General features: G+C 43.2%; 1 protein-coding gene across 24 annotated transcripts in view; it reads left to right on the top strand.

The window, feature by feature from the left end:
• Nucleotides 1-21,949, top strand: part of DMD (dystrophin) — a 2,035,724-nt gene that overhangs the window by 1,314,819 nt on the left and 698,956 nt on the right. For all 24 annotated transcript variants that reach the window (XM_039486264.1, XM_039486496.1, XM_039486317.1 and 21 more), the window contains one exon: nucleotides 17,075-17,250. In XM_039486264.1, coding sequence (XP_039342198.1) covers nucleotides 17,075-17,250 — 176 coding nt within the window. The remainder of the gene's footprint in view (nucleotides 1-17,074; nucleotides 17,251-21,949) is intronic.

Below are 21,949 nucleotides of genomic sequence, written 5' to 3'. Positions count from 1 at the left end.
TGTTTGTTTGTAGAATAGTATAGTGTATTTATTTTATAGGGGTTCGGGGTTTATCCCCTTCCCCTCACCCGGTGCCGGGTCCGATGCCCGGTCCACAGGGTTTTCTAATGCTCGGCCGGCCACAAGCCTCTGCCGACAAGAGATCCTCTCCTAAGTGCCTCGAGGGATCTCACCTCACAGATAAGTGCCGCATTTGTGAGGCCTTTAATCCGAGAACAAAGGGGAGCGGGGCTTTCATCTTAAACAGCTCCTGAGGGAGGCAGCTCTTGCTCCTCCGCTCTCGGCGCCGAGCGCTAGTTAGTCTTCAAGGCACGCTCCCTCGGCACCGGATCGCCGGTACTGCCAAGGCCTCCTGGCACGACCGTCGCTGGCTCCGACGTACCCTTGGCATGGATCCCTCTCCTGGAGGATGAAGAGGCACAATATCCTTGCTGTGTCCGAGCCGCTGCCTCCGCAGCCGAGCGCTATGCTCAGTCGGATCGTCCGGCACCGGTGTCTGCCGCGGCACCGACAATACCTGCACCATTTACTCCGGCCAGGCAAGGGCCGTCGAGTCCGGTGCTGTAAAGCTCCCCGGTACGGACCGTGGTCGAGCTCGCTCTGAAGCTGTGTCCGAGCCGCATGCTCTGCAGCCGAGCGTCATGCTCCATCGGATCTCCCGGCACCGATGTCTGCCGCGGCACCGGCAATATCCGCACCATTAACTCCGGCCAGGCAAGAGCCGTCGAGTCTGGTGCTGGAAAGCTCCCCGGTACGCACTGTGGTCGAGCTCGCCCGGAAGCTGCGTCCGAGCCGCCTGCTCCGCAGCCGAGCGCTATGTTCAGTCGGATCGCCCGGCACCGATGTCTGCCACGGCACCGACAATGCCCGCACCATTAACTCCGGCCAGGCAAAAGCCGTCGAGTCCGGTGCTGGAACACTCCCCGGTATGGACCGTCATCGAGCTCGCTATGAAGCTGCGTCCTTGGTGTGAGCTCTGGTCGAGATCACTATTCCCTCCACGCCGGAGACAGTATCCACAGCCAGCATCCCGTTCGCCGGTCCGGGACACTCAGCACCGATCCAGCTCCCGGCCCCGCCCCAGGCACTGGGACGCCCGTAGCCACTCCTGATCATCGAGCCTCGCACCCTCGGTCGACCGCCCGGCACAGCTCCGGTGGCAGGTCCCGTTCTCAGTACCGGTATGTCTACCGGTACCGATCCCCGGTGCCGCATCGAGCAACGTCAGTTAGAGACGGAGACTCTACCAAGGGCTTTCAGCTCCTCCAGGGCCATCCAGCCACGCATCAGTGTCGTCCCATGTGGACATTTCATATGGGTGGTACTCTGTGTTCCGATGTGCCCTCCAGAGTCTTCCAGGAGACCTATCGGTGGTCATTCTGGACGCCTTGGGTGTACTACCACGCCAGAGGCGTACCGGTGATCCCATCTTGCTCCGTTCCCTCGGAGCTCTGGGTGCCAGAGGCGACAATTAGTCGTCCCCCTCCGACCGGTACAGAGCAACCCCCGGTTCGGCACTGGGCTCCCAGATCCCTCCGGATCAGGAGGTCGTCCAGGAGCTCGAGCCCACACAGGACCCGCTTGTCCCTGGCCTTCCTTCTTCATCCTCCCCAGATGAGGCGGGGGCAAAACATACCCCTCCGGCCCTCCTTTAATCGAAACGCAACCAGCCCCTAAATCCAAAGAGGCTGGGCGTGTGGTCTTACTGGTCTGTAAGATGTACCCGGAGGGGGCCCTGCAACTTCGTGTAGCGAACCAGCAAGCCCTGCTTAGCCGCTACTGTGGGTGGCGGTGGGCAAATTTACAGAGTTGGTTCTTCAGAACTCCCGTCAAGAGTTCGATGCCCTCCTGCAGCAAAGGACGGAGCTGGAGAGAGCTTCCCTCCAGGCCTCGTTGGACGCAGCTGACTCCGCTGCCATGACTCTGGCCTCGGGTGTTGCCACGCGGCGCGTTTCATGGCTCCAGTTATCGAGCCTTCCCTCGCAGCTGCGGCATGCTATACAGGACTTGCCCTTTAACAGCACGAGCCTGTTCTCTGAAAACACTGGCCCTAGGCTGCAAAGCCTAAAGGGCAGCAGGGTCACTTTGCTCTCTCTCTCTCTCGGCATGCACACGCCGGTGATTCAGCGCCGACGTTTCCGTCCCCAGCCTCCGCTCTTACCCTGCGCCTTGACAAAGTCAGGACTTGCTGTTCCATTCACCCCTCGGGGTCCCTCATGACAGACACCCCATCTCTCGGCTGGGTGCGCACCTGGCGTAGTTTTGCACTCACAGCCTTCGGTCAGCGCAGGAGCTGGCCTTACATATCAATGTCCGAGAGCTGAGAGCAGTCTGCCTTGTGTACCAGGCGTTTCAGCTGGCGGATCGTCTCAGCAGATCCTTCCTGTCTCACAAGTGGTAGTTTCCTCCGGACTTTATCTATTCCGTTTTCCAGAAGTGAGTCTTTCCCCGCATAGCCCTCCTCGCTCTCGCGAGAATGGAAAGAGAGAAATTCTCCTCGTTCCAAGGCCTCTCCCCAGGCTCGGTCTTGGAGGATTTTCCTGAGGCCGTGGATCAGCCATCTGCCATACGCTTTTCCACTGTTCCCGCTGGTTCACAGAGTCCTGCTAAAACTCCGCAGGGACAGAGCGCCCCTGATCATGATTGCTCCAGCGTAACCCAGGCAGCACTGGTACGCCATGTTGCTACACCTGTCGGTAGCAACCCTCTTGGCCCAGACCCCATGATGCGGGATCACGGCAACCTTCACCACCCGGTCTTGTAATCCCTGCACCTCACCGCAGGGCTCCTGCGTGGCTAAACCGATCCGAGTTACGTTTTTCTGCCTCGGTTTTACAGGATTCTCCGGGGTGGTAGAAAATCTTCCACTCGGTTAAAGTATCAGGCCAAGTGGAAGCGTTTCTCCGGCTGCTCCGAAACAAGCAATGTTTCTCCCGCCGAGGTCCCGCTCCATTCCATCTGGTTCCTCAGGGCTTGGAGCGTTTATACTCCCCACCCCCAGTGGGGCCCCGCCATAAACCTGGCTTTTCAATCTGGTTCTAACCAGTTTTATGACTGCCCTATTCGAGCCAATGTCAACATGCTCATTGATATACCTGTCCTGCAAGACAGTTTTCCTGTAGCCTTTCCTGCGGCCAGACGAGTCTCCGAGCTTCAGGCTCTCACAATAGGCCCAAGGTATACTGTGTTCCTCAAGGACAAGGGCAGTTATTACCACGTCCAACCTGCCTCCCTACGGAGGTGTCGGCCTTTTATATCTACCAGGATATCTTCCTTCCGGTCTTCTTTCCGAAGCCACCCTCTTTGCAAGGAGAGCAACAATTGCCCTCCTTTGACATCCATAGGGCGTCCACAATCTATATCTAGCAGACAGAGCCCTCTCGTAACGCCCCCAAAACCTTCATCGTACCAGCATACCGGACGAAGGGCATACCTGTCTCCTCCTAGAGGATTTCATCTTCAATGACGTTGTGCATCCGCACCTCCTGTGTTTTGGCCCATGTTCCATAGAGCCACCTTACTGCACATTCCACCAGGGCTCACGCTTGTCTGCTGCCTTCCTGGCTCACATACCCTTGCAGGGGATGGGTTGTGCACCTACCTGGTCCTCGGTCCACACCTTTGCCTCATTGGTCCAAGAGTCCAGAGCTGATGCAGCCTTTGGCTTAGCAGTTTGCATTCTGCAACATCTAACTCCGACCCCACCGCCTACGTAAGGCTTGGGAATCACCTAACTGGAATGCATAGGAGCAATCACTCGAAGAAGAAAAGACAGTTACTCACCTTTGTAACTGTTGTTCTTCGAGATGTGTTGCTCCTATCCATTCCAGACCCGCCCTCCTTCCCCACTGTCGGAGTAGCCGTCAAGAAGGAACTGAGGAGCGGACGGGCCGGCTGGGGTATATATCCAGTGCTATAGTGGTGCCACTCCAGGGGGCGCCCAGCCGGCCCGCTGGAGTTGCTAGGGTAAAAATCTTCTGAAGAGCCATGCACGCGCGGCGCGCACACCTAACTGGAATGGATAGGAGCAACACATCTCGAAGAACAACAGTTACTACGGTGAGTAACCGTCTTTTATTTTAAAACATCGGTTTCAATCTGAATTTTAAGGGAATATTTCTGCTGGACTTTGCATTTGTAAAAGCTGCTTTTTACAAAATAAAGTTTTCAGGTCAAATTTGAATTAAATGTTCAATTAATGGGTTTGATCCTCAGACCAGAGGGTCAAGCCCTTTGTGTGTAATTTGACTGGATATTGACTCAGGAACGGCTCTATAAAGGTGAAAAGTATCACTGTTACCATGTTAGTGTAATATACCAAAGTCTACCTTGCCTGCTTCATACTTAAGGCTTGGAGTATGTAAACAGTTAAAACCCTAAAGTAACTCATCATCTTGACTATCTCAGTAATTCGTTGCTACAAGGAAACCACTTTCACATGTTGAATGTTGGCCAGGATAAATTTACTCCTTTATTACCTGCTACATTTGAAGCCAAGTCAATACAAGCAGGGTGCACTGGCAGCCAGCCCAGTCCTTTTTGCCATTAATTTTCCTTATTAGGGGACACAAAGTGATAGCACTGTACTAAGGCAATGTTTCTCTCTTACATATAAGATGGGAAGGATTTTGCTGTTTCCACAGATGAAAAAAAGGATTCCAAGACATTTCTCATGCCTGTCAACAGGCATTTTTTAATATTAGTGATGCAGAACAAATATTTCATCTCAGTGTAAGATTTTATTTTATTGAAAAATGTGCATAAAATTCTATCTTGCTTGAAAATGAAGCATAAAGGATATGAATATGAGAGTTCAGAAAAATATTGGGGCTGTTTTTTTCAAAGGTTTAAAGCACCCACAGCTCTCCACCTCTTTAAGTTAGGCCAATTGTGTGCACCCCTGTTTGATATTTTCGTGAATGAGAATTTATAATGGGAGCTGACTACAGTCGTATATATTGACCATCTGGGATGAAGAGGGAATTAATAATATTTTTATGAAACCAAAGTACAGTTTCCCTCTGTGCTTTGCATGTTTACCCAATGAAGGGAAAAAGTGTTAAGTCTCCTCTTGGGGGCAGCATAGGACATGAGGGGTGGCTGCTGCCTTGCTGTCTGGGCCGCATTGTGATAATTTGGTGAGATGGTCATTTCTCCATAGTCAAAGGACACTGTCAAATCTAGTTGAAATCTAGTCGGGTTTTTTTAGGTGAGTTAAGAATAACTGTTGGTATTATTCCTGTCTCCAAGTTGCTGCCATGGGCCACTTCCACACCCCCCAGTACATCTGACTGTTCAAAACTAGGAACTGAACTCCCAGTGCATGCGAGTAGGAGCCAGCCTGAGACTTACAGAAGACAGATATAAGACTTTCTGCTACTTTGACAGGGAAGACCAGCATCAGGAAAGAGGGTAGTCATCTCAATATTAGCCAGGAAGGGTTACTGAAGGAGAAGTGTGTGACTTCTTTGCTCCTAGATGGGAAAATTGTTGGTCATTAGTATCCAGTATTTTAAGTTTATTTGCTATTCTTTTGGAACTCTTACTTGAAAGTAAAGCCAGCCCTGAGGAAGGAACTTGAATTGAATGATTGATGGGCATTTTAATCCATCTTTTTTGAGTTCCCCTTCCCCCACCAGCACACAGACCCCTGTTGGGTTTTGTGGGTTTAAATTAATATTTTCTTAATTTCTTTAGTGACTTTCTCTACCATGTTGCCATGTGAAACAGACACACAAATAGAGGAAAGTGACTGACCCAAACAAACAGGGGAAGAAAGAATCGTGCGTTTCTCTGTTCTCTTTGGTATAGTAATCTGGTACATTACTAGTAACAATAGAATGTAAGGTTTGTTTGTTTTCAGACAGAAGTGCAATTTTAAGTTGATGGTGCCACCGAGCCACAGGACCAGTGCTACAAGAGGCTTGTAGGAGCCTCTTCAGTGTGGCAGACTGCCAAGGAGTCCTCCTCTTCCTTCAGGGTAGGCCCCGCAGCCTCACCACCTACTAGACTGAGCCTCTTGGCTACATCCTCCCCTGCTTCACACCATAAGCTCTGTCCAGACAGTTCAATTGAGACAGACCCCTAGCTAGAGAACTCTGCACTCTTCAGGTACTAATGCACCCCCGCACATATTTGTAGTGACACCATACAGCCTTTTCAAAATAGAGTAGGGTTTATTAGGCAATTGGAACACAGCATTGGAAGTCCTTACATTAGCTCAGAGAAATGGAGCATAGTCCATTCTGGTCAAGCCAGAGCAAACACCAGCCAAACTGTAGTCGATTCCAATTCTGTCTCTCTCCTTAGTCAGTCCAAGGAGAGAGCACTCAGCTTCCTCCAGAAGTCCACGCTTTGTCCCCTGCTGGTCACGTCTCAGTTCTTGGTTCTTGAGCTTGGGGTCTCTGCTCAGCTTCCCTGCTGAGAGTTTGGGGAACAACCTTCTTCCTCTGGATTCTTGTTTACTAGGTGTCAATGTTCTGGTCACTGGGGTTTTTTCGTGGTTTCTTTCAGATTCTGCACTGATATGGGTTGCTTTCAGCAGGTACCAGACAGTTTCTTAATGACCCTATTCACTGCAGCCCAGACAGCAAGGCAGCAGCCACCCCTCATGTCCTATGCTGCCCCCAAGAGGAGACTTAACACTTTTTCCCTTCATTGGGTAAACATGCAAAGCACAGAGGGAAACTGTACTTTGGTTTCATAAAAATATTACAAATTCCCTCTTCATCCCAGATGGTCAATATATACGACTGTAGTCAGCTCCCATTATAAATTCTCATTTTAACCCCTTTTTCACTTTGTCTAGCAAAATTAGTTTGACTAAACAAATGTTGCGTTTATCCTGAAGGCTAAGGAGAGTCTTTTGGCAAAATGTGGTCAATCTGAATATGAATTAATTAATTTCTTTTGCTCAAAAATGGCCTATTCCTGACCCATCAGACTCCCCATATAGTTAAATCTCCTTAAAATCATGTATGAGCTATTGTTGAAGAAAATAAGTTTAAACTAAATTATTGTCTCAAATGTAATAATGGCTATCATGTGTGAACAAGCAACTTGCCTTCTGATAGCTGACTACAGTTTAGCGACAACAGCCCAGACTCCCCTTACATTTGACATTTAGTAGTCATTCACACCTGTGCAAGCAAATGCAAATTGTGTATATATATCTCCTCACTATATGTTCCATTCTATGCATCCGATGAAGTGGGCTGTAGCCCATGAAAGCTTATGCTCAAATAAATTTGTTAGTCTCTAAGGTACCACAGGTACTCTTGTTCTTTTCACGGCTGCTATTCTGAAACCTGTCAAATTGCTTGTAAAACACTACCAAATCAGGCCATTTTCACCAAGGTTGTGCTTGGTTTGCATAGATATAATTGACAAAAAGTGTGACATAGGTCTGTGTGCTTGGAATTGGAGGCCTATATTGCAGGTTTCTGGGAAATATCTAATAGCTGTGTGGCTTGTGTGTGTGTTAGCAATTGATTTTTTGTAGAATTACAGCTCTTATTTTCCACTTGCAAAGTATTAAAAATAACAGTCACGCTGTTTCTGAGCTAATTCTGAAAATCTACCTTGAAAAATGAGCCATTTAGTAGCAATTCCAAGGTTTAGGTTGCAACCAGGATGCCATTATAAGCTCTATACTCACTCCCTTTACAGTTTAGCACAAAAACTACTTTTGCTGTTATTTGCAAGGTACAGTAGATTTTCTTTAAGTTTAACAGAATTAATGTCTAACTTTTTAAATCTCTCTAACTAAAAATGTATCACCTTGATTGTAAAACTTCAGAATCTACAGACAATTTAATACAATTAAAATCTAGATCATTAAAAAAAAAATTGCAGACATACTTACCACAGTCATTTTCATCCTTTAGTAGATAAATGGACAGTGCATAAAGTTTTCATGGCCCTGTGGACGTGTAATGTTTAGCTAGGAGGAGGACAAGTGGAGGAGAAATAGCCATGCTCTGGGGAACCTGCAGAGCTCGGGAAGGCCAGGAGAGAGAGGCAACCCAAGTACTGTTTTGAAATCTAGAAGTTCTTCAGGGCTATGGTGTATGAGGGAACTGGGAGCTGTTCAGAGTTTCTAAGCTGATTTTTGCAGGAGGGGCAGGATCATGTAGTGCTTCTAAGGTCTGTATTGACCCCATATGTTTTAAAGAATAAGGAAATTAACAGATGAGAAACGTCATTATCTTCAAATTAAGTGTATTACTATCCGTGTACACCAAAGAACTTTACACTCACAAAGCACAGCTTCCCCAACCCCCAAAAGCTTTAAAATTAAGAGCTAGAACAATTGAGGGAAGAAACAAATACTTGGCTGCATTTGTCTTTCATTGTAGGGGTCAAAGAGTTAAAAAAATATATTTCATTTGAACTTACCCCAACCCCTGGACCCAGGCCATAACCAGAGTGCCATTCGAGGGCATAAAGCTCAGTGTAACACCCTCCCCCACCCCTATTGGTGCAATGTATTTCATCTCTGTCTCTCAGGGACCTAGTGGGGAGGCCCCAGCTCAGTGACAGCAAGTAAGATTCCAGCAACAGTAGGAGCAACAGCAGTCGTGTGTTCAGAGAGACGACTGATGTTCTCACAGCTAACATTCTGTGAACTGTTCCTATGGGCAGAGTGGCAGGAGAAGATGGTAGGGACCTGGGTTTAGTTTAACAGTATTGGGTGGAAGGACAGCAGAGACAAATTGAAGGATAGGTATAGCTGAAAAATAGGGGGTAGGCTCTCTCTTAGGTCATGTCTATACTATAGGGATTATAGAGGCATGGCTCTGGTGCTATAACTATGCAGGAGTAACCCTGCAAAGTATATGCAGCCTACAGCGACAGTCACTGCTGGAATACCATTTCCCAAAGTGATGTAGCTAGGTTGTTAGAAGCATTTTTATTTTTATTCTGTTCACTTTGTATATAAACAGGGTTGTTGTTTTTTAAATTGTCTCCTCTCTAGAGATCTGAACAAATGTTGCACCCAACTTCAAGGATGATCTACTTTTCTCTTAGGTTATGGAATCTAGACAGAGGGATCAATGTTTGCTCACCTCATCTTAATTTGGAGTGGAAATATTCTTTCCACTATCACAGCACTTGAGGAAAAACATCTCTGGAAGATTTGTCATGTCAGCTATTGGTTTATGTTGTGCTATGAAATTCAGAAAGTCAGAGGAGTTCTTTCTTGCCATCCTTGAAATACATAATCTCTCAGTTGTGCGTCTTCTGCACAACATGGCAACTCTTCCATCCCAAGCAGGGACTATAAATTCGACTCCTGAGCTAGCTTTTTCCTTCCACTTTTTATAATACAGGACTGATGCATAATGTGGGTTCCCTTGGCTAATTCCCTAGCTATAGAACTAGCTATGGAAATCATTTAATAGCTACAGAGTACTAATTTGTGAGGGGAACTTCTCATTTAAAAGACCGTTAAATTATATTATTAGATGAGCTCAGTGACATTATTTAAAAGCCCTCTTAATTAGCATTTTGCTCTACAATAATATTCAGTTTGCAAACAACAAGTGGTTATTACTGTCACTGACTTACTATCCATTTTAGGAAAATGTGCTGCAAAATTCATTTAGAGTTTCTACTAAAATCACTCTTAAAATGCTTTGGAATTCAAGTAGTAGTATTTCTCTGGACAGGTTCAGGTTTATCTGATTCCAAATGAACAACCCTGGCACATGTATTATGGACTTCTTTTCTTCTTTTTTTTTTAAAGCTGTCACGTTTCTCATGTTCACATGGAGCAGGCATATAAACAACTACAAATGCTACAGGTTCTTATCTGGAAAATAAAATGCTGTAAGTGAGTCATCCTGCCTTATATGTGCTCTGTGTTCTCCTCAAAAACAGACCTGTCATTTGTGTGGCTTCTCCCATAAGGCTCCACTGATCCATAATTCAAAGGTCATAGGATTAAAACTTGATTCTCAAGGTGAAATACAGAGTATTTGTGCAAAAACTGGATAGCCAATAATATCCAGGTATTATTAAGATCAAGTTGCATGGAAAGGACCAGTCAGGTGGTACCAAAACATTATTTGCATTTAGTCAGGTTATCTCACTGGTGTTGGCATGTTGGTAATTGGCATATTGGTATTCACAACAACAAATTATTTTCCTGAAAATAATTGCTTGAGGTTGTATGAGCTACAGTTTCACTAACATACAGCCTTATTGCCGCTGAAAGAGGGAAAAAAAGAATCTCTGGTACATATATACGTCTTTCTCGGTCTCAGATCTTGCAGTTTCTGTTGTGATGATGGGTGTCTTAAAATCTTACAAGTTCAAAGTTTCACTAGTGTTAGAGAGAATGCAAAGTGTTCTGAGTCACATCTGACCTGGAAGAATTTTGAGTCTACATGATTAGGGTGGCTGGCCAGGATCCACTAGAAAAGAATGTTCAGTTTTACAGCTTTAACCCCCTTCTATTAAATATTACTCAAATATGAAACCATGGTGTGTGATAACAGAGAGAAGAAACTGAAGTGGTTGTTAGAACTTGTGGACAGTACATTATTAGGTGCTCTCTGTTTAGATATAGGGGGTTCTTTGAGAGCTGAAAGAGGAAGGGATAGAGCTGGGAACATGAGCGCAGAGGAACAGGATTTAGCTGACTTTGTATGAAGTAGGGTGAGGGATAAAGGATGCATCATACATGGGATAAAATTAGGATACTTACATGATTTGTTTCAAGATTTAACTGAAGCTGCAAACACTATGATTAGTGGTAATGGAAAAATCACTGACTTGCTGTTTGAGTTTGTAGCTAAATGACCATTCTTACCACAGATATCTAAATAGTTCCCTGTTCAGAGGGAATTTACTTTTTTCCCCTGAAAACATTTAGCCCATCTCAAGTGGCCAACCTCTAAAAAATATGAAGTCTATTTGTGGGCTAGAACATTGCACACACACTGACACCTAAATTTGTAAGGCTGTCATTGACTGTTGTGTAACCCAGTGGTGAATACGTATTACAGTTTCCTCTCTTTGCTGACCCACAGAGGATGTGAGATTTTACAACTATCAGTTACAGCATGTTGGCTCTGTAGCTTAAGCTGTAGCAGCTCATGTGTTTAGCTCTCAGGGTTCCCTAGTTCAATATGTGGTGTGTTGGACAAGAAAACAGCTGTCATAATTGCTTACAGGTGGAGCGGTTTGAAAACATAATTACCTCTTGTTTAGGGAGCTGTTCATTTTAAAGACAAAAGTATTTCTTTCTTTTTTTTTCTATTGCCTATCTTCCTGGTAATGTGAGCTCAGTTACTTTAGATGAGGAAATGTAACAAGTAAATTAGGGTTTTATACAATGAAACTTCCCTGAGTTAGAGAGCTTGCAATACGTTAAGTATTTTATCATAATGAATTTATTTGGTATTCTCTTTAATAGCAGTATAATCATAATGACTGTATTTAGTACTGATGGAGAGGAATATTTACTTGCATAGAAGTTTCATTTTAATTTGATGTTAGGTAAATATACCATTAAAATAAACTGCTTCTGTGCACTCCTTTCAGATATCTAAATGACAAGATAACTTTATTTGAACACGGAGACCTTAATTCCATCTACATATTTTTTCATGTACTGTAGTCCATAGAGTAGGTTCCAGAGGCAGATAGCTTGCCTTCATATGTTTTCACCAACAACAGATAAGTCTTTTTCTATGTGGCTGTCCCACTCAGTCTTCAGTTGCCAGGTCTACTTTACTACTGTTTACTGCTCTCTTGCTCATTGCTAGAATTAAACAGGGCTGGTGGAAAGTATGAAACAAGGAGCTGTTGAAACATGGGTTTTAAAATACTTTATATGTATACATAGGAGCAGATTCTGATTGCCTTACTCATGTTGAATATCACCTTATTCTGCAAGTACTCCTAGTGAAGTTAATGTGACAACTTGTGCAGTAAGGTAGTGTTTTAAACAGAGTAAGCAAAAGTGACACATGTGGGGGACATGGGGAGGAGGCTGTTGCATTCCCCCCGCCCCATTTGCGGCTTGGCTTGTAGGAAGCAAGATCATACTGACTGAGCATGCTCAGTGACACTGCTGAAGCTGGCTGCCGTCACTCTGTCCTGTCCTGTCCACCACCCCCATTCCCTGGCAGACATGGGTCATCTCTGAGAGTAGAATCTGACTTACACTGAATATTTTCACAAACATGCATCTGGCTGACAGGAAATTTCCAGCACTGGAGGGATAAGGAGAAGAATCCTGCATTTTTTTTCTGGTAATAGATGAAAATTACTTGAACTAGAAATTTTTAATCTTTTGTCTAAGAATGCGACCTCTGAGCCACCTTAGAGTGAATAACAAAGTTTGAAAAAAATGTACATTGGTATAATTAAGTAACATTATAGATGAAGGTACATATGGTTTCTCCACTGTTCAAATTCTTAAATGTGCCCACTGCTAGGGTTGCCAGGCACCCAGTTTTTGAGCAGAACACTCAGTCGAAAAGGGTCCTTGGTGGCTCCAGTCGGCACTGCCATTAAAAGTCCTGTTGGTGGCGCAGCGGGAACACGGGGCTAAGGCACAGAGCTAAGGCAGGCTCCCTGCCTGCCCTAGCTCCACCCCAGAGCCCACACCCCCAGCCCAGAGCCCAACCCCCTGCCCCAGCCCAGAGCTCTCTCCTGCACCCCAAATCGCTCATCCCCAACCCCATCCCAGAGCCCACACCGGCAGACCTCACCCCCGTCCCACACCCCAACCTCCTGCCCCAGCCCAGTGAAAGAGAGTGAGGGTAGGGGAGAACAAGCGACGGAGGGAGGGGGGTGGAGCAAGCAAGGGTGGGGCCTTGAAGAAGGGGCAGTGAAGGGGCATGGCCTGGGGGAGGGGTTGGGGAAGGGGTGTTCGGTTTTGTATGATTAGAAGTTGACAACCCTGTCCAGTGCCATAGTGCCTGAACTTCACTATTAACTCTTGAGGGTTCAGCAGAAAACAAAATTCTGATCCAGAATTCAAATGCAAGTATGTGGGTAAGAAAGGAATTGCTTTTTAATAATTTTATCTTTAAAATATAGTAATATTATATTGATGCTCTGACCCTTCTTTCTAGCATTTGGATCTTATATATTTTTAGTAGAAACATTTAGTAATTTGTATTTAAAATGAGACAGTTTGGGAGATTAGTGTTTGTAGGAAGGTACAGGTTGATTGTCCAGAGTGTACAATGAAATGTGGGAGTAGGCAGTGCAGTGGACTTAGGGGTTGGGGTGTTGGCCCTATCTGCCAACATTTTTATTGGGCAAGACACAGTGAGTATCAATTTCTTTCCTGGGCTGCAGGGTGAGAGATTGTTGAAAAAAAAAATCATGCTTAGGAGAGAATGCAAAAAGTACAGGAGCAGTTATAGCCCTTTCTGTTCTTTCTCAGTCTCTTCCAATGATTTTTGCCCTTCAGCTTTCTTCTTTCTCCTCTTTTTCTTTTCCCTTCATCCCCCTTTTTAGTCTTTTTTTACTTCTATCAGTTTAGTTCCCCATTTTTTTATCCTCCCCGTTCCCCTGCTTTCCTATCATCTTCTTTCTCCTCCTTTTGTTTCTCTAGTTATGCCTTTCCCTATTCCTCTCCCATTCTTTCTCCCTCTTCTTCCATCCTTAGGTATGTTAAAGCCTTTGCTTCTTTTAAAACATTCTTACTGTAGTTGCTACTGGTCCATCAGTGGTTCTGCTTTATGGACTCTTCCATAGGCTCTTCCATAGGCAGCACTTTTTTGACAGGAAGCCCTGCTTTCTGAAGTGTCAATTCAGCAAAGCAGACTAATGAACTAACATCAGCAAAGAAGAAACTGCAGTGAGGATATTTTAAAATCAGCAGAGTCTTTTGAAGGTAGAAGTGAATGGGAAAGAAGACAAGGCATTTGCAAGAATCACTACAGCCCCACTTTGCCATAAATAAAATTAAAGACATTGCTTGCAAAAACAGGATGGCAGCACTGTTTACCATACAACTTAAATCTTCAAAGGGACCCTTGTTTGACACCTCATCAAACTTTACCCTTTGAGATACAGTATTTTATGATAATGACCATCCTCAGGCCAAGTTCTCAGAAATGAATGGTGATATAAAATAATTGCATCTATCTTTATACTCTTAAAAACTGTGCATTTATTTTTGCTTCATATTCTGATGAGGTTTTTTTCGCTCTCCCATGCCATTTTCATCTTTCAGTAACTACATTATAATTTATGTTTAGGAAGGTCTTTACAATAGAAAAATGTGTAATGCATATGTTCTTATTTATTTCTTTGGCAGAAGACCCATAAATCAGCAATGAAAATAAGATTTCAAAGGGTTTATGTTAAGAAAGCCTTCACCTATTTAAAATTATTACATGAAGTGCTTGAGTGGCTGGCAGGGAGCTGACACCCAGCTATCACAAGAAAGATTTCCTCTCGCTGGAGGCAGGGGTTAAGAAGGTGATTCACAGTCCTGGGTACCCCGAGAACTGTCACCATGTCCAAAAAACATTTTTGGAGAGTTAAGTCCTTTGTTTTCTCACTGAACTATTACCACATGGATAGTGGCCATGAAAGCTTCCTGTGCGCCTGTCTACGCTTAAGATGCTACAGTGACACAGATGTGCCACTGTAGCATTCAGTATGGACACTACCTGTGCCCATTGCTGTAGTTTAATCCACCTCCCTGAGAGGCATCGACATAGTGCTGTCTATACAGGGACTTAGGTCAGCTTAGTAGTGCTGCTCAGGGATATGAATTTTTCACACCTCTGACTGTCGTAGTTAAACTGACCTAATTTTCTAGAGTAGACCAGGCCTCAGGCTGTCACACCACTTTGCCTCATTCCTGTTATAGAGGCTCCACCTCTAGGAGACACCCACAAAATCTTGATTTCGTCCCAGGAGAAAGAGAAAACTTTTAGCCCCTCTAAAGATTGCGCACACATACCCTCCTCATGGGTGCTTATCCTCCTAGTGGACTTGAGGAGGAGGGCTCTGTAGCTGATCAGTTGGACAAAAAGGAGCAGTATATGCTTATGCTCGCTGGCTCCCATACGGTCAAGTAGGGAGGGCTTATAAGCCCTCCCCCCCAGCCTGGGGCACCATTCTTTGCTGGGAAAAAAGCCCCCCCTTCCCTTCTTTGGGATTAGAATGGAGTTGGGTTTCAGGGCCTTGCTGTAGGCATCATGCTAGTTGCCCTTTAGGGACTGGGAAGGAATCTTTCCCACATTGCCTGATTGGTTGAGACAGGATGGGGTTTTTTTCACCTTTCTTTCAGCAGCCCAGGGGGACGGTGAGTAGGTTAGGTTGTAAAATTCACATTGTCCCAACTTGGTAGGTGCCAACAGGAGGTCTGGTTCCCTGATAAACTGGAATTGGTAGCAGAATTAGGGGAAGGCATCTTCTAAAGAACATGGGGTATGGCAGTAAGGCTCCTGATATCTGATACAGTGAGGAGACAACGCCCTCAAGAGAGACGTTCTTAACGTTGGAAGCAGGAGTGCTGCAACGAAGACCAGAGAGAGCAGTTCAGGAGCGGGAAACGAGTATATATAACTTTGGTCCAAAAGAGGATTTGCTAACGTGTCAGTTTTCTGCTACAAGAGAATGTGAATATTCAGCATTTTAAATTGAAATACAGTAGAACCCCTTTTTACAAACTAATTGGGGATTAAGGAGTTCATACAATAAGAAGTTCATTAAATTGAACACCTCAACATTATTTTAGGTATTATGCTTAGGTTGCAGTATGGTGCATTGCATCACTTTCCTCTTGTCCTTCAAACCACAGCAAAGCAATTTCCAGTGCACTGAAGGCACTGGAATGTGAAGAGATGTTGACTTGTTCTTCATCAACATCACTGTCATTATGTGGGTTGGATTTTTTTCTTTTTCCTTTTCTTTTGTTTCCCCTCCTGCCAGGAACAAAGGTTCATATAACCAATATCATAAAATCAGGGTTCTACTATACACTGTTTTGTACATGGGCTCTATTATTTTGTAGAGGTTGGGCGCCCCATAAAAAAAAAACAAAAAAGAAACAAAGGTAGAGTGCAAAACAAGTTCCTTCTTTCAGTTTGTGTTTATTTTAGCAGTAAAAAGTTTAACATCTCCATTTCACAGTTACATGCTTATAAATTCTGAGAGTTATAGAAGGAAAAGTCAGTCTTGTTCCATTGATAAATAAAGATACAAAACTAATTTGGTCTTTTTACTGATAAAAATTACATTCTCTAACAACATACATGGCTCTAATTGTCCCTTTTTCAAATCTGGTTTAATTTAATGGCTGTGTAGTGTGGAAGTTTAAGTTGCATTTCAAGATTATTATTGTTAATGATGAATTAAGATAACAAATAGAATACTGGGATTCTAATAATGAAAGATATAGGAAATTAATCTGAGTGCCTTTAGTGAAGAGTAGCAAATTCCCATCAGCAGTGTTTGGTTGTATTTTCAGTAGTTCTGCAGTTCACAGTATGTAGACAGAAGTGAGATAAGTAAGGATTTCATCAGGAGTGTATTTTTTCTAAGAAATGTAGGGATGATTATCTAGCCTCTCATGACTAGGAGTGGATCTATTCCAGAGAGGGATTTGGAAAAGTACTTCAGATGTATAAATAAGCAGTCTTCTTGTTTCTGTCAATGTACCTTTTCACTACTTTTATTGACAGTTAATAGGAAACCAAAATACTTTGCTTTCACATTTTACAACATTTTGTACACTATTAGATATGGTACATCTCTGTGGGGACACAACTGAATTTGCTCAAAAGGATTTCCCACTAATTGATCTGTAGAATATTATAACATTCTCTAGTAGGCTAGAACATTCCAAAAATAAAAAACAAAAAAAGAGGCAGAAGCTGAGCTGAAAAGGTGCTTGTTACAAAAACATAAAAGCTTCCTTTCTGTCTTCTTGCCTTTTCGATGTATGCATTTGGGATTCAGAGTAGAGAAAAACTTTCCCACAGAGCTCTTTCTACCAGACCTGTAGTTGGTAAAGCATTTTTGATCCATGGTTGAATAAAACGATATGACTCTTCATTTTTAACATTTTAAATATATTTATATTTTACAGGAGCTCCATGATGGCATCGGACGACAGCAAATTGTTATCAGAACATTAAATATAACTGGTGAAGAAATTATTGAGCAGTCATTAACAACAGATGCTAATGTACTAAGGGAAAAGCTGGGTAGCCTGAATTTTCGGTGGGAGGAAGTCTGCAGGCAGCTGGCAGAGAGAAGAAAGAGGTAGGTTAAGAACATGGATATTCTGAAATTGTTTCTGGTTATTTCAGATTTTCTTTTAACAATAATATTGCAAGGAACCCATTGGACTGTTCCTTAAATATTCATATTTAACTATCCATAGTTAAACACAACATCCTTGTTTACTTGTCCAATTCTTTGTTTCTACCCAGTCTCCTTCACCCCCTCCCACCCCACATAAACAAATGTCCTCATACTTCCCACAGCTAATGTTTAAAAAACACCATAAATATGATATTTTTAGAAAAGCCGAACAACAGAATGATGTTTTTCCATAGGTAATTAACACCTGAGCTCACATTTTAACAAGCATTTGCAAGTAACATTTTTCCCTGATAGTGTCTCATTAAAATTATATATTTTAAAAGGTTTCTGTAACTGTGGGACTAATGACATTTTAGGGAATCATTTTAACAATATTATTTACTTTTCACCATGTATGATATCTGTTTACTTTTGGCATTTCGCTCAGCTTCGATAAAGAGAATGGATTAGTCAGTTTAACAGTCATTATAGGCAGTGTACAGTCAGTTTTTCATTGTCCTGCACTAACATGATGCTGCAGTATTTGAGTATTTGAGTTACAAATATTACAGGGATACTGTTTTTCCTTTTACAAGAAAGGATTTCCTTTAAATTAAAAAAAAATCACAAACATTTCTATTGATATTGGGTTTTATAAAAGCTTTTTTTTTCTAAACTTAAATGTAGGACCAAAATTAACCTACCAATGCTTATTTCAAATACAGTAGTTTTGTTGCCAATCTTAATTCATGCATTATTTTTCAGAAATGAGTATCTCATGAATAAGGTACAATGGTGAGTGCGGTATTTAGGAGGAAGACCAATAGGCTGCAACACTTTGTTCACCTCTTAAATGTCTCGTTGTTACCCTTAGGACTACCCTTTTTCAGTTTAGAATTGTGGAGAGGGAGGAACCGTAAAGATGTTCACATCCAAAAGGGAGTGAGGTGGGAATCCTGAAAGGTTATTGTTGACTTTAATTATCATTAAACTCTCCCTTGGAATTCATTAAAAGATGAGAATGCCAAGAGTAAGCTGCTGCAGTTGGATGGCTTTAAATGGTTCTTTCCGTTGTGTTTCCAGGTGTTGATGCTAATGTTTCTTGTTACACCAGGGAGAGCTTGGCCTTTATTTATCACACTAAAAACTATTCTTTTGCACCACTGAAACCCAGCTGCATTTCCAAGCCCTCGCCTCTTATGTAAGTGCGAACACTAAGGAAACAATAACGTCATGTTAATAGCTCTGTATGCTGCTGCTGCAGACCATAAAAGGAGGTTTGGGGGGTTTAGCTTTGACCAAGAATGTGAATTCTGTCCCAGTTCTGGTCAGTGGCAGTACAGCATCTCCATCTTTTTTATTTCATAGCTACAAATGTGTATCTGAATGCCACTTTGGCTTCAGGCTCTCTCTGTGGTACATTGAATTATTGAATTTCCTTGCACATTCTCTTCAGTAAAGACTAATAGGATCAACAGTCTGCTACCTGAGAATAACACAGTCCTATTCCCTAAATGAGCTACATTGCATTAACCAGAAAAAGCAGTAGTACACTTGTTCCAGCGTTGATGTTTTGTGTTTTTTCTAGCTAACCAGTTGGGTAATTTTAAGTACAAAAAGTTCCCAGTGAACTAAACAGGAAAAAAGGCATTGACATATAGTGAGAAAAGACAGTAAGTACTGTCTCAGACTGGTAGGAATTCTTGTCCGTTAGTGTCATGTCATCAGTGACTGTCACAGTTGCAGGGCTAGCTGGACTTTTGTCCCCTTTTTGGTCTCTCTGAGTGCATCCAGCTCAGGTCTTGGGCTCCCTGCCCTTACCTGTCCCTGGCTAGAACCCTACTCTAAAAGTGGGACCTGGGTCAATCTACCCTGTGTATATCTACCACTTACCATCCTGTGAGTCTGACTGGGCTTTGGGCACCTGCATTTCCTCCCTTCAGGGACAAGTGACCAGGGATAAATTGACCAACAGCCTCTTAAAGCAAAATATCTCTGTTCAGCAGTGAGAACAAAGCATTAGATGAAAAAAAACAAAAACCAAACCACCACCACCACAACAGGATCACATGTCTATCTTAAAGTACTATATCCCAGGCTCCTTCAGGCACCCGTGCCGGTTCCTGTGTTTTGGATATGACTGTACTGCAGATGCGAGGTGTAATTCCCAGCTTGGGTAGACATACATGCTGTAGCTTTGCTCAAACTAGTGCACTCAAAATAGCAATCTGGCTGCAGCAGTACAAGTGGTGGCTTTAGACTACCAAGGTGAGTATGTATTTAGGATCTCAGATAGGCTGTATTTTGGTAGCTATCCAATGCTGCTATTTTTCACAGGGTAGCTTGAGCATAGCTAGTGTGTATGTGCATTACACCTCCCAGCTGCAGTGTAGACATACCCTTTGGGTGTGTCTCAGTCTGCACCCTCAAGACAGTCTTTTCAAACCCTGTTTTCTTTATTCTCCAGGAGTTTTCCCCATGTGCTGTTGGGTTTTGGTCCTTTCTGGTCAAACCTGTTCTGTATGCTGGCTTGAGGAACAAGAGAGTCATTAGAGCTAATTGTTCAGGCATTGTCCCTTAACCATCCTAAAGTGGAAGCTGTTATCAGACCATCTTCAGCCACCTCCTCCTTCTTGCCTGATCCATCCCAGACAGTCCTCCATTGAGAAGCACTTAAACCAAAATATGCATACAGAAAACACTATTGCAATGGCAGGCCAATGCACAATGTTAACAAATTTGGAAGAGCACCCACATATTTGTCATGATGACATAATAATGTGTGTGTTCTGCAATTTCACTTCAGTTCTCAGACTATAAAGTATCCTTTATTTAATAAAAAAACAAAAACAAAACAAAAAAACCCCCACCTTGTTTAATTACTTAGACATAGTATAAACTAAGGCCTGATCTACACCTAAAAGTTAGGACAACATAGCTAAAGTGTTCCGGGGTGTGAAAAATTCACATTCCTGAGCATTATTGTTAAGCCGACCACACCTCCAATATAGACACAACTAGGTCTATGGAAGAATTCTTCCATCAGCCTAGTTATCGCTGCTTGGGGAGATGTGACAGATATGGCAATTTCCTTTAATATCTTTGGGAGATCTTACTGTATTTGTGTTGTGTATCATTGTGGGCCTGGGCTTGTATTTAATTCCATGTGGGAGGGTAACTGGGGGTTACCAGAGAGGTGTCACCTGCTGAGGGGGCGGGGCTGTATATACTGGGTCCAGCTGGATTCTGTAAAGAACCAAGAGACAAAGAAAGGACTTTGGTATAAATAGCCTGAGTTTAAACTGACTCAGAGCCTTCGTTCTAATCCAGCAAATGGATAGGACCTTCTGTCCAAGGGGAAGGACCCAATCCTTAGGGAAGGGTTGGAAGGACTATTACCAGCCAGCGCCTTTGTGGAGACGAGGGAAGGGAGTGATCTGTGGTAAGCTTATTAGCATGCGTATAAGTTTTTTATTATTGTCTTTAATATGTCGTCTCTGTAATGTTTCTACCTTAAGAATAAATGTGCTTTCATAGAAAGAGCTGTGTGGTAACTTAAAACAGTGAATAATTACCCTGTTCATAGCTTTCAAAGACAAAGCAAAGCCGAGACACTGGCCTGCTTAGACAGCTGGACTTTTCCATGGAATTCACAGTGTAGGCAGGACACTTGCTGGCTGGAAATATCCCGGCCAGGAGGGAGAGAGATGAAGATATCTGCCTAAGATGGGAGTCAACGGGGGGAGCTGGCAGCTTATCAGTTGGTACCCTTGCTGAGCCATGAGGATATGGCTGCAGTTGCCCTGAACTGTGACAACCTACAGTGTTGGAAAAACCCTTTCTGTCACTATTGGAGACAACTACATTATAGCACCACAGCAGGATAGCTGCAGCACAGTAGCTGTGCCACTGTAGTGCCCATAGTGTAGACATGGCCTAAGAACATCTGTATGTATTAAAACATTGCAATGTTTATTATTCAGTGTTGTAAAAATTTCATTTTCAAAAAATAGAAAGACCCAAAACCTCAACAACAACAAAAAAATTGCACCCCAACTCAATATGTTTTGTTGTTTTTCGGAATGTCTGTCTCTCTAAGAAGTATGAACATAATTGAAAGTTTATTTAATATTCAAATTTTTGTCTTCAAATTAAAGCTTCTTAACAGTCAATTGGGTAATGAAAACATTGAGATTTTTGTTAAGCCTGTATTAACCACTCTATGGTTGGATCGAAAAAAGCGATATACTGTGCCTAGCAGATTGCTGATTCAGTTACATTCTTATTGGTTAAAGAACTGCAAAACTTTTTGTTTCAGAGTGTGTGTGCGCCTTTTTAATGTTTGTGGCACACCTATACTTATATAGTGAATCAGAGAGTACATGTGTTATACTTAATTTCAGAATCAGTATTATAGTTGGATGATTTGGAAAAGAAGGATTGATGACCCAGCATCATCGAGCATACTTGATGGAAAATGGAATGTCTATCTGTTTCAAAAGTAATCTGTTTATATTTTTAATTGCTAGATTTTGATATTAAAAAAAACAAAAAAACCTACCACTGACAACAAAAAAGTTGTTTTATTGAGCTGAAGAACATTTCTTCTTCTTTTAATTCCATATGATTTGCACTTGTAACAAGCTTGAACCTACCT

The sequence above is a fragment of the Mauremys reevesii genome, linkage group 1 (assembly GCF_016161935.1).
Source record: "Mauremys reevesii isolate NIE-2019 linkage group 1, ASM1616193v1, whole genome shotgun sequence".
Classification (NCBI taxonomy): Eukaryota; Metazoa; Chordata; order Testudines; family Geoemydidae; genus Mauremys; species Mauremys reevesii.
The sequence above is the reverse complement of the archived record's forward strand: the minus strand, read 5'-3'. Positions and strand labels throughout refer to the sequence as shown.